Below are 13813 nucleotides of genomic sequence, written 5' to 3'. Positions count from 1 at the left end.
TTAGGTGTGACAGAGGAATTTAAGGTGGAGGTGGGACTGCATCAGGGATCAGCTCTGAGCCCCTTCCTGTTTGCAGTGGTAATGGATAGGCTGACAGATGAGGTTAGACTGGAATCCCCTTGGACCATGATGTTCGCAGATGATATTGTCATATGCAGTGAAAGCAGGGAGCATGCAGAGGAACAATTGGAAAGATGGAGACATGCACTGGAAAGGAGAGGAATGAAGATTAGCCGAAGTAAAACAGAATATATGTGCGTGAATGAGAAAAGTAGAGGGGGAAGAGTGAGGCTACAGGGAGAAGAGATAGCGAGGGTGGACGACTTCAAATACTTGGGGTCAACAATACAGAGCAATGGAGAGTGTGGTCAGGAAGTGAAGAAACGGGTCCAAGCAGGTTGGAACAGCTGGCGAAAGGTGTCTGGTGTGTTATGTGACAGAAGAGTCTCTGCTAGGATGAAGGGCAAAGTTTACAAAACAGTGGTGAGGCCGGCCATGATGTACGGATTAGAGATGGTGGCACTGAAGAAACAACAGGAAGCTGAACTGGAGGTGGCAGAAATTAAGATGTTGAGGTTCTCGCTCGGAGTGACCAGGTTGGATAGGATTAGAAATGAGCTCATTCGAGGGACAGCCAAAGCTGGATGTTTTGGAGACAAGATTCGAGAGAGCAGACTTCGATGGTTTGGACATGTTCAGAGGCGAGAGAGTGAGTATATTGGTAGAAGGATGCTGAGGATGGAGCTCCCAGGCAAAAGAGCGAGAGGAAGACCAAAGAGAAGGTTTATGGATGTGATGAGGGAAGACATGAGGGCAGTTGGGGTTAGAGAGGAAGATGCAGGAGATAGGCTAAGATGGCAAAAGATGACACGCTGTGGCGACCCCTAACGGGACAAGCCGAAAGGAAAAGAAGAAGAAGAATCCTCCTTAGTGCCTTTCTAACTTCTCCCTTCCTCCTTCACACTTGCTTCTTCTACTTTTTCTTCTTTCTCATTTTCTTTATTCATCAACTTCTCAAAAAGTATTTTTTCCATCTATTTAGCACACTACTGGCTACAGTCAACACATATTCAATTCCCCTTAATCTTATTATATATATATATAAAATTACATTATGACAGCAGTCTCACTCCCCTGTGTAACTGGACAACAGCAACCTTGGCAGTGGGAATGAGAACAACTATCTTACAAGTGGCCAATAAAAAGAAATTCGTTTTTAGTGTTAACAATGGTTTCAAAATCAATAACCTTCTTTCAATCGACAAATGAACTCAAGTATCCCTTTTTGCTATTTTTCAAGCTGTTTGGGGTTGTTAATAACTCTTGAAAGGGACCCACTTGCTTGAGTTTGTTTTTTCTTCAGCATTTGTCCGTCTCTCATTGTGTGAAAAATATTGTATCTAATATTGAATAATGTAATATTGTCTCCCAAACTGTATTTTTGAATGGAATGAGACTTGTCGTGGTTGTAATGTATATATAGTTTGACTAAATCTATCCAATGGTCTATGTTTCTTCCATGCATTTCTTCAGTCTGTTCTTAATTGTACTATTCATTTTCTCACTTTGTGAATGGTAAGAACAGTGGTGTTTCAAGTTAATGTGGAACATGAGTCCTATTTTGTCAACCACTTTGTTTACAAAGGGTGTTCCATGGTATGATGTCTTTGCATAATGCTTCAGCTCCAGTTAGTGCATCAGGTTGTTTAGCTGGGAATAGTTCTACCCATTTTGAAAGAGCATTGATGATGACTAAACTATTGTTTTCCCTCACTTTTGTTTTGTTCAATTAAGTGTATTTTCTGAAATGGATGTGTAGCCTTGTTGGCACGGAGGATCAGCTGGTAAAGCCTTGGCCTCACAGTTCTGAGGACCTGGGTTCGATCCCTGCCCCGTCTGTGTGTAGGTTGCATGTTCTCCCCATGTCTGCGTGGGTTTTCTCCAGGCACCCCGGTCTCCTCCCCCCCCCCCCCCTACTAATCATTCCCCCTTCCTGGTCCACAACACTTGCATTTTCTGCTTTTTCCTTCATTAATCAAATTATAAAATTCTTCTTTCCGTCTATTTAACACACTACTTGTACCAGTCTACACAGTTCCATCCCTATCCTTAATCACACTAACCTGCTGCACATCCTTCCCAACTCTATGTCTGTCTGCCCAACATGTAGAGATCCTTTTCTGTTTTATGTTCCTGCCTCTTCTGGAAAAAAACTGTTCACTACGGCCGTTTCCATCCTTTTGGCAAATTCTACCACCATCTGTCCCTCAAAGTTCCTTTCCTGGATCCAGTACTTACCCATCACTTCTTCATCACCCTTGTTTCATTCACCAACAACAATTTGTACCAATTACAACTCTCTTTCTGTCTGGGATGCTCAAAACTACTTCATTTAGTTCAGGGGTCTTTAACCCACGGCTCTTTCACCCTTATGTTGCAGCTCTGCATGACTTGGGAAAATGAATAAGTGTCCACTTAAAGTGTTTGTTATTTGTCTCAAAAATGTGTATCATGTCTTCTTATTAAGTCAAAGTTTTTAACTTTTTTTTTCAAACCTAGTGCAATTTCTGTGAGGCGTCCAAAAAAATCTTGTGGTTCTGATCTCCCGACCGACCCCACAAATTACCGCCAACCCAAACATTTTTACACCACATAATAAATATGTGAGGGGCATGGTTCTCCAAGGCCACAAGGCATGCGCACCCTGCGCACTGCAGCTAAAGTAGTTAAGTCGGGTGTTTTATATGGCATCAGGTCGCTATCAAAACAATGAGAGCTCAAACTATGTAGAAATGAGCATAATGAGCACATTAAAAAAAATGGGAGGGCGCACACGGTAAAAATGCTCGATGTCATAGTTTGACAGCAGCCGCCATGGTGGGCGGTGTGGCCATGTGCCACTTCCTCGTGGGTGCTATTGCACCCAGAGTATGTTGTGTATTTAAGCTTTGTTTTTCATGCCACTTGTTGCCAGATTGTTGTGTGTATATGAATGTGTGCACGGGTATCAGCCAGCGTGACTGCCTCATCCCAGGTCATAGCATTACTGAGCCATATCAAGGTAAGTTACATTTCAATGTTTTGCCGTGTTCAATTTTTGACAATGTTTAATGCTTTTTAGACCAAGCCTTCATGAATTTTGATCTCGTTATGCACGCAAGAGCCTGAATTAACAAGAACTGACAAGAAAATGGTGGCACCATGTGCTGGAGTTGGAGTAAAAATAACCCCGACTCCATTTCTTTTCCCATCTACTCCATAGTAAAATAATTTAAACCTAAGCTCTACATTTCTAGCATTACTACTTTTCTACCTGCTCTCTTGGATGCACACTATATCAACCTTTCTCCTCATCATCATGTCAACCACCTCCTGAGCTTTTCCTGACATAGTCCCAACATTCAAAGTGCCTATACTCAGTTGTCGCCTCTGTGCTCTTCCTGCCAAAGAATCTGCTTACCTCCTCTTCTTCTCCCCGACACTCTGCAGGTTAACGGTGCTCAAGGCAGACATAGTTAACCCAGGCCACAACCAAGTTTAGCGATATGATGCGATGTGCAGAGCTTCGGGAATTATAGAGGAGTAAAGCTGATGGGCCACAGAGTGAAGTAATGGGAAAGAGTAGTGGAGACTAGACTCCAGACAGAAGTAAGTATCTGCGAGCAACAGTATGGTTTCATGCCTGGCAAGAGTATGAGTATGAAAGAGTGATGTATGGATTAGAGACAGTGGCACTGAAGAGACAACAGGAGGCAGAACTGGAGGTGGGAGAAATGGAGATGTTGAGGAGGAGTAAGCAGGTTGGATATGATTCGAAATGTGCTCATTTGAGTGACAGCCAAAGTTGGATGTTTTGCAGACAAGGTTCGAGAGAGCAGACTTCAATGGTTTGGACATGTACAGAGGCGTGAGAGTGAGTACAGCATATAGGTAGAAGGGTGCTGAGGATGGACCTGCCAACCAAAAGAGCGTGAGGAAGACCAAAGGTAAGGTGGATGGATGTTGAGAGGGAAGACATGAGGAAAGTCGGTGTTAAAGAGGAGGATCCAGGAGACCTGGATAGTCGGTAAAAGATGGCGACCCCTAAGGACACAAGCTGAAAGGAAAAGAAGAAGAAGCGGGACCAGCCGACAGATTGCACTGGCTTGTGCCCTCATAGGGAATTAAAGTTAAAATGAAAGTTTTGAAGTATATACAGAATGAACAGGATGAACAGGAGGTGTCCAAGAACTGATCCATGAGGGTTACGTCATTGTCATTTGTTGAAATTGAGCACTTCCAATGGTTACAAAATAGCTTCTTTCCTCCAATTGGGACCAGAGCCATTTAAGGAATATTCCATTGAGTCCTACCCGCATTTGCAACCTGTCCAAGAGTATATTATGGTCTCCTGTATCAAAAGCTGCACTGAGATCTAGCAAGACCAGAATTGAGACCTTTCCATAGTCAGTATTCAATCTTATATATTTCTGCACTTTGATAAGAGCAGATTCTGTACTGTGATGAGTTTGGAAACCTAATTGACATTTGTCATAAAATCAATTTAAAGTTCAAGAAATTGCTGAGTTTATCTAAAAGAACTTTCTCAACAATCTTGGCTATGAGAGGAAGATTTGAAATGGGCAATAGCTTCAGAATATATAAGCGTCCAGTGCTCTGTTTTTTCGAAGTGGCTTAACGGCAGCTCCTTTAAGAGCTTTCGAAAACTCACCAGACTGAAGTGGGCCATTGGTTATTTGATGCAAATCAGCTCACAGAGAATTCTAAATAGCTTTGAAAAAGTCAAAGTGTATGAATCAAGACAGCTCATTGATGGTTTCAGCCAGTTAATCGTTTTCAGCTTTTTGATTTACCTTCTAAATTCTTATATGGTCATAAAGATTTCCCTTGGTGGATTCAGATGTATCATTTCAACATTTTTCTTATTCGTATTGATATTTAACCTGATGAATTGTTTTTTGAGTAGAATAACAAGTGCATTCATGGCATTTATCTGCTATTGAGAGTTCTGGAGTTCCAATTTAGGGTGGTGGCGGAGGAGGGGGTGAACTTGTCAACCACAGCAAAAAATTATTGTGGAAGTTCTTTGATGATTTCAGAAAAGTGCTGCTTTCTTGCCCTAACTACCTTTTGATTAAAATTACAAAAACTTTACCTGGAAAAGTCATTGTCAATTTGGAGTTTAGTTTTCCTCCACTTACGTTCTGCTTTCCTACATTTTGATTTCCAGGTTTTGACCAACATTGTGCTCTTTCACGGAGTTGTAGGTCACCTCAATATTGTCTTAGTTTTAATAGGACCAACAGCATTCATGACATTGAGAGTTTCTACATGGTCCAAAACTTCATCAACTATCTCATCATTCAGAGATTGTGGCACAGTTTCAGTCGCCATAAACTTTGTGGCAGTACTCTCATTTAGGTACCATTTCTTAATTGACAGAGGTTGTCTGAACTTTTGGAAGCATCTGTAATTAAAAAAAAAATACACAATAATGTTCAGAAATAGACATTTCAACATCCTTAGAGACAACCAAGTCTAAGACATGAACTTGAGTGTGATTTGGACAGTGATAGGAATAACGGTGTTTAAATAAACTGTTTCTGACGCCGTTACTTTTTTCAGTAACGGGTAATCTAACTAATTACTCTGACTCTCAGTATAACAGTGTTGCCATTATCAACATGCGTTAATGCACGTTCCTGAAGCCTCCCGATAAAAAACATAAAAGCTGTCAAATGACTTCACGCACACAGACACAGGACTCGGGCTCAAGTGTGTGTCTTGTCGGGTGCATGTGAGTGTTGCAGAGTGACAAGGGAGGGGAGGGTGAGATAATCGCCGAAGCAATAATGATTGGCTAAGGTATACTAAGATTACATCCTCAGCCAAGCAGAGAAATTGGGTGGGCGGGTGTTTATAGCGTATAGCAAGAGATGGTGAGTTAAAACAGAATATATGTGCGTGAATGAGAGGGGAGGAGGAGGAAGCGTGAAGCTCCAGGGAGAAGAGATAGCGATGGTGGATGACTTCAAATACTTTGGGTCAACAATACAGAGCAATGGTGAGTGTGGTAAGGAAGTGAAGAAACGGGTCCAAGTGGGATGGAAGAGTTGGCGGAAGGTGTCTGGTGTTCTATGTGACAGAAGAGTGTCCGCTACGATGAACGGCAAAGTTTATAAAACAGTGGCAAGCCCAGCCATGATGTATGTATTAGAGACGGTGGCTCTGAAGAAACAACAGGAAGCAGAACTGGAGGTAGCAGAAATGAAGATGCTGAAGTTCTTGCTTGGTGTGAAACGGTTGAAGAGGATTAGAAACCAGCTCATTAGCGGGACAGCCAAAGTTGAATGTTTTGGAGACAAGGTTAGAGAGAAGAGACTTCGATGGTTTGGACATGTTCAGAGACGAGAGAGTGAGTATATTGGTCGAAGGGTGCTGAGGATGGAGCTGCCAGGCAAAAGAGTGAGAGGAAGCCCTGAAAGAAAAAGAAGGAAGAAGAAGCGAGAGATGGTGAGTTAAGAGGGCTCATGCAAACTTTGGTGGGACGACGGCATTTGCCAATTGGAGATTCAGACACTAAACCTCATTGAGGTGAAATGTAAAAATGTGCATGTCAAATGTGGGGAAGCTGGTCTTCACACCAAAGGGGAACAGACCCTCTGATGTCAAGTTTGAGAAGCTGCTTTTCCTACGATACAACCACTGGTTTAAGGGCTAAAATGTTGAGATGAGGTGTGGATGTTTGGAGAAAGGAATCCATCCATGTTAAGAGTTGGATTTAACAAATCCATTAAAATTTTCACTTCAATGTAAACACGAGTTGCAATAAGTTCAAACCTCTGTGCAGGCACCTGTTTTTTGCCGTGCTGCTCTATGCATCTGGCTTGTGTCTGTGTGTGGTGTGTGTGTGTGGGGGGGGGGTGTAACACACCAGTTAATTTTGCTGGTAACTAGTTACTTTTACACTGGAGTAACTCAATTTGTAACTTTGTTACTTTTTGGAAGAAGTAACTGTAACTAATTACTTTTTTAAAAAAACATGCCCAACACAGGATTTGGACTCTTAATATGTTGAGAGAGGTCAAATGTGTCTAGTATAGCAGAGAGGGCTTTATTTCCGCAGGTTGTCTTGATGTCAACATGAATGTGAAAGTCTCCATGATGACAAAATAGTTAACGTCAGTCCAAATAGCTGATGGGAGTTGTGAAAAATTATCAATAAATATTCTATTGAATCTCTGAGGTCTATAAATTAATCAAACAATAACCTTTGTGTCACCTTTAACTAAAATTGAACGGATTGTCAGCACACCCTTACCCACCCTTCAACAGCAAACCTACTAATTTTTGCACTGCTGTTGCGACACACCCTCACACCCTGCTGGTCCAATCATTCTTAATATTAGTAATATACTGTATACTGTAGACTACTGAACAATTCATCACTTTACACTGCACTCTTTGGACAATTGTCATTACACTTGTCTATAATGGTGACCCGCAAACAGTTAAGGGCACGTTGTATTATCTTAACATAAGGTAGGGGATTGACACACTTTAACTGCTGTAAATGCTAAAAGATTCAGCATCTTTGCACAACTGTAGTTGTTCCCTATTAATTGAATGTCTAATGTTCTTCATTCTTGTTCATTTGTTTGTTCTCTTTCTTCGTACTCAACATGAATGTCATACCAGAGCGGCACCCACTGTCGGAGACAAATTTATTTTGTGTTGTTACATACTACCACATTTCCTTGACCAACTTTCTGACACTTGTAATTCCAGGGAAGGAAAAATGCCTGCTCTCCAGAGTGATCTGATTTATTCTGGAAAAGCCCCTGCAAATATTTGTCAGATTCGCAGAAAAGATTATTCATGGGTGCAAGAGGGGGGTTTGCATCACCTTATATCTTGTTCCTCCGATTGTTTGGGAATAACTGCATCATTTAATCTTTCACCTATGTAAATATCACCAATTTTCTTTTCGGGCCATTGAATTCTGTACGTAGTAAAAAAATGCCAACAACTTAACCCCTTGCCTATTTAGACAAAAACCATCTACCTTGTAAAGATGTCTTCACCCCACCAAAAATGCAGAAATTTAGTCAATGAAACTCACTGAAAGTGCAGCACACATTTAGCACACTGAATCACTTATTTAACTGACAGAATCCTTGAGAAACGTTCACCTCTAAATCGGACATGTCAGGGGCATGACCAAGCATCACGACCACAGCTCGGCGGCACCGATCCACGGTCGCCTTACGCCCACGCCTCGGCGGTGACCGATCCACAGCCACCTCAAGACCACGACTACGCTCCGACTGATCCACGGTTGCCTGATGACCACGCCTCGGCAGCCACCGATCTTAGGCCGCCTCACAACCATGCCCCGGCGGCGACCAATCCGTGGCCACTTCACGACTACGCGCCAGCAGTGGCTGATCCACGGCCGTCTCTTGACCATGCCTCAATAGCGACTGATCCTCACATCCAAGTCTCTGCACCGACCGATCCTTGGCCACCCCCCCCTTCTGTTTTTGTGGCGACCAATCCATGGGCACGACCACGCTTGGCATCAACTGATCCTCAGCTGCTTCCCGTCCACGTCTTGGCGGCGACCGATTCTCGGCTGCCTCTCACTCACGTCTTGGTGGTGACTGATCCTCGGCCACCTCTTGCCCACGTCTCGGCAGCAACCAATCCATGGCCATCTCACGACCCCGCCTATGCTGCGACTGATTCACGGCCGCCTGATGACCACGCCGCGCAGTCGCCCCACGACCACGCCTTGGCGTCAACCAATCCATGGCCGCCTCATGACCACGCCTCGGCGGGGACTGATCCACAGCCATCTCATGACCACCCCTCGATGGTGACTGATCCACGGCCGCCTAACATCCAAGTCTTGGCGCCAACCGATCCTCGGTCGCCTCCCGCTCACGTTTTGGCAGCAACCAATCCATGGCCGCCACATATCCACTTAACGGCGGCGACCCATCCACAGCCACCCCACGACCACACCTTGGTGTCGACTGATCCTCAGCTGCTTTACGTCCACGTCTCGGCGGTGACTGATCCATGGCCGCCTCATGACCACGCCTATGCTGCGACTGATCCACAGCTGCCTGATGACCATGGCTTGGCAGCGACCGATCTACGGCCACCTCACGACCAAGCCCTGGTGGTGGTCAATCCACGGCCGTCTCATGAGCACGCCTCGACGGCAAACAATCCACGGCTATTTCAGGACTATGGCGCGGCAGCGACCGATCCACAGCCGTCTCATGAGCACGCCTCGATAGCAACCGATCCACGGCCATCTCATGACCATGCCTCGATGGATGTCGTAATGCCCACTTCCACTTGTCCCCCTCCCTTATGCGCACCAGGTGGTCTTACAGCCTTAAAACATATAAGAAACAAATAAAAAAAACTGTAAATAAAACCTGAAACCAACCTGTAAACCAGAGATTCCCGAACAGTTTGGCGGGGTACATTAGTGTGCCGTGAGCACTCTTCATGTGTGCCGTGGGAAGTTGAACCCTGGTACTCATAACTGTGAGGCTAATGCTACAACCAGTCGCGGCACCGGTATTCTTTAGATGAATACTCAGATTTGTTTGGCAAAGTTTTAAGCCGGATGTCCTTCCTGATGCAAGTCTCTCCATTTATCCGGGCTTGGGACCAGCCTACAGATTGCACTGGCTTGTGCCCCCATAGGGGTGCATTTAACATGTTCTTATGTTCTTATGAAGAACTTTAGATACTTCACCATGGACATTATCAGTTGCATAAAGAAATTTCAAGTAATTACATGACAGCAAAATCTAATTTTATAGGGAAAATTTATTGTTTAAGGTAAGACCTTTGACAGACAACATCTATCAACATGAAAAACTAATACTTTTACTCTTGACAAAGGCAGAAAAATATATTTTCCATGCAAGTCTATCTCCTCCATCCTACTTTTGAACATCAACTTCACTCATGTCTTTCCTCGTTACATCTATCAACCTTGACTTTGGTCTTCCTCAAGCTCACTTGCCGGCTACATCATCCAGACCATTCTACCATTATACTCATGATCTCTCCTCTGGACAAGTCCAAACCATTGAAGTCTGCTATCTCTGTCTCCAAAACATCAAATTTTGGCTTTCCATCTGATGAGCTCACTTCCAATTTTATCCAAAATGGTCACTCCGAAAGAACCTCAATATCTTCATTATCGCCACCTCCAGCTCTGATTCCTGTTGTCTGTTCAGTGCCGCTGTCTCTCATCGATACATCATGGTGGGTCTCACCACTGTTTTATAAACTTTGCCCTTCATCCTATCAGAAACTCTTCAGACACACAACAGACCTAACACCTTCCTCCACCCATGCCAATCTGCTTGGACACATTTTTTTACGTCCTTACTATACTCATCATTGCTTTGGACTGTTGACCCCGATAATTTAAAATTCTCCACCCTTGCAATCTTTGCCACCTCTATATCTTCATTCATGCACATGTATTCTGTTTTACTTCAGCTACTCTTCATTCCTCTCCATTCCAGTGCATGCCTCCACCTTTCAAAATGTTCCACCTCCTCTCTGCTCTCAATGTAGCTCACAATGTCAGCTGCATGATAACACCTCGTGGGGTCTCAGTGATCCTTAGAAAGGTGAGGAAACAGCCCACGACTACACGACAGATCTTGATCAATGACCTGAAAAGAGCTGGGACCACCGTTTCCAAGGTGACTGTTGGTAATACACTAAGACGTTATGGTTTGAAATCATGCATGGCACATAAGGTTCCCCTACTTAAACCAGCACATGTCAAGGCCCATCTTAAGTTTGCCAATGACCATTTGGATGATACAGTGGAGTCATAGAAGAGAGTTTTGTGGTCAGATGAGACCAATATGGAACTGGGCTGGGTCTTTCAACATGACAACGACCCGAAGCACACACCCAGGAAAACCAAGGAGTGGCTACGAAAGAAGCATATCAAGGTTCTGGCATGGTCTAGCCAGTCTCCAGACCTAAACCTCATGGAAAATCTTTGGAGGGAGTTGAAACTCCTTGTTTCTCAGCGACAGCCCAGAAACCTGTTAGATCTAGAGAAGCTCTGTTTGGAGGAGTGGGACAAAATCCTTCCTGGAGTGTGTGCAAACCTGGTGAACAACTACAGGAAACTTTTGACCTCTGTAATTGCAAACAAAGGATACTGTTCTGCCCCAAGTATTTAATATGTTAAGAAGATCAATTTTATTAGAAAAGACTACTAGAGAACAGGGCCATACCAAAATCCAGCACGATTCTGAATCTCGACCCTTTCGTGTGTGATGGTCTCCTGTGAATAGGAGGACGTCTGAGACATGCTTCAGTCAATCCTGAGGTCAAAAACCCAATCATTCTCCCGAAACAAAGTCCCGTCACAAGATTGCTTGTGAGTCATCACCATGCGAAGGTGAAACACCAAGGACAGCAGTTCACAGAGGGAGCAATCAGGGCTGCTGGTCTGCGGATTGTTGCTGGCAAAAGATTAATAGGCTCAGTTCTTCATCGCTGTGTCACATGCTGCAAGTTCAGAGGAAAACTTGAGACACAAAAGATGGCTGACCTCCCTTCAGAACGTCTGAGCTCATCTCCACCATTCACGTATGTAGGGTTAGATGTTTTTGGACCCTGGAATGTGATCAGTCGACGCACAAGAGGCGGAATGGCTCAAAGTAAGCAATGGGCTATACTTTTTACATGTATGAGCACCAGGGCTGTACATGTGGAAGTTATAGAGTCCATGGATACTGCCAGTTGTATCAATGCCCTGCGAAGGTTCTTCGCCTTAAGAGGGCCAGCTAAGCAGCTGAGATCGGACAGAGGCACGAACTTTGTGGGAGCCAGCTCTGAGCTGTGGATGGAACGAGCTGATCCAGGTCAAGCCTCCACTCTTAAGTTCCTCCACGAGAATGGTTGTACCTGGAAATTCAATCCCCCACACGCATCCCACATGGGAGGAGTCTGGGAGCGCATGATCGGCATAACCTGAAGAATTCTTGACTCCATGTTGCTGCAAACCAGACATACTCACCTGACTCATGAAGTGCTTTGCACCCTCTTGGCAGAAGTATCTGCTATCATCAACGCAAGGCCTTTGATCCCAGTCTCTTCTGATCCCACTTCTCCAATGATGTTGACCCCTGCTATGCTCTTGACCCAAAAACCGGGGATACCTGCTCCACCTGGAGGCTTCAATGAAAAGCATCTCTTCAAGTGTCAGTGGAAACAAGTGCAAGCATTGGCAAACAAATTCTGGTCTCGATGGAGGGATGAATATCTCCACACCCTTCAGCCAAGACCCAAATGGCACACACCACGTCGTAACCTCCAGGTTGGAGACATAGTGCTGCTGAAGCAGAGCCAGACACATCGCAACAAGTGGTCGATGGGGCTTATCGTCTCCACCTTCCCAAGCAGTGATGGACAGGTCCGCAAAATTGAAGTCAGGACGTCGCAAGACAAAATAAAGACTTTCTTGAGGCCTATCTCTGATGTTGTCTTGCTCCTGGCAAAAGAAAATCAAAGTTAAAGTACAGATGCTTTAGCGGCATTAGTGCCAGACGGGGAGTGTTCTGCGCCAAGTGTTTAATATGTTAAGAAAATCGATTTTATTAGAAAAGATCTGTTTGTGTTGTTAATTTTGAGAGTGCATTGCTGAGCTTTTATTTTGAAACTGTAGAATACAGGAAGTAGGAAGCGCTGAGCAGAGCGAAAATTGGTAAAAAGCATGTCAACAGTTGAAAGATGTAGCACGTTGAAATCAGCTTATTACTGTGCATGAATCCGTCAGAAAGCAATGGCTATGAGTAATTTATGTTCTTTACATGTTTCAGAAGTATTGCTTCCCTGCTTTGGTTTTGGTTGGTTCAGTCCGAAGCGTGAATGTTTTTAAATCCAGGTTGAAAACTCTTTTTTTTCCCATGCTTTTTCAAGAATCTCCACTTTAATGTTATTTTTGGCACTGTACGCTGTTTTTTTCATTGTACTTTTATTTTTAAAGATTTTGTTGTCATTTTTATTGTTTTTTTCCTGTGTTTTAAATGTTTGATTTAATTGTATTCAAATCCTTTCAATCATGTAAAGCAGATTGAGTTGCCTTGTGTATGAAATCCACGAGATAAATAATTTTGATTTTTCTCTGTTTTGCTTTGTTTCCCCTCTCTCACTTACTTACACAACTAAAAACAAAATAAAAATAATAATAATAATCTTACCGCACATAACATTATAAAGCTCAATGTTTTCAAAGACAGGAACTTTAGTCTTGAATTTAAAAGATGGCCCATATCCCAAGAAAATTGTCTGAAAAAGGAGTGAAAACATGTATTACTCTATATTATTAAACCACTGACAGAAGAATTTTATTATTTTATTATTTATTATTATTTATTATCTATTATTTCTAAGTACCTGCATACTGTTGATTTTATTGTCATATCCATGGTCACCAAACAAGTCACAAAGTCTCTTAACACCAGGTACTTTCCTGAAATGAGAAAATGAAGTTAGTTTTGGTTGGATCAGCGCTACTATTTAAATAATAGAACATCATACAAACCCAATTCCAATAAAGGTGGGACGTTGTGTTGAAAGTAAATAAAAACACAGTGCAATGATTTGCTCATCATGTTCAACCAATATCTAATTAAATACACTACAAGACAAGATATTTAAAGCTCTACCGACATCTATGGCATGATTTTCAGGATGTTTTTAATTAAAAAAAAAAAGGCAGAATGGACCCATCTGTTTTTTTTACCAC

General features: G+C 43.2%; 1 protein-coding gene across 9 annotated transcripts in view; it reads right to left on the bottom strand.

Moving 5' to 3' along the window:
• The window catches only part of enpp2 (ectonucleotide pyrophosphatase/phosphodiesterase 2), a 221093-nt gene that overhangs the window by 89306 nt on the left and 117974 nt on the right, over positions 1 to 13813 (bottom strand). For all 9 annotated transcript variants that reach the window (XM_061820089.1, XM_061820090.1, XM_061820092.1 and 6 more), the window contains 2 exons: positions 13462 to 13537; positions 13266 to 13353 (listed from right to left, as the gene is read on the bottom strand). In XM_061820089.1, the coding sequence (XP_061676073.1) occupies positions 13266 to 13353; positions 13462 to 13537 (164 nt within the window). The remainder of the gene's footprint in view (positions 1 to 13265; positions 13354 to 13461; positions 13538 to 13813) is intronic.

The sequence above is a fragment of the Syngnathoides biaculeatus genome, chromosome 5 (assembly GCF_019802595.1).
Source record: "Syngnathoides biaculeatus isolate LvHL_M chromosome 5, ASM1980259v1, whole genome shotgun sequence".
Taxonomy (NCBI): Eukaryota; Metazoa; Chordata; class Actinopteri; order Syngnathiformes; family Syngnathidae; genus Syngnathoides; species Syngnathoides biaculeatus.
This window is presented reverse-complemented; position numbering and strand designations above follow the sequence as displayed.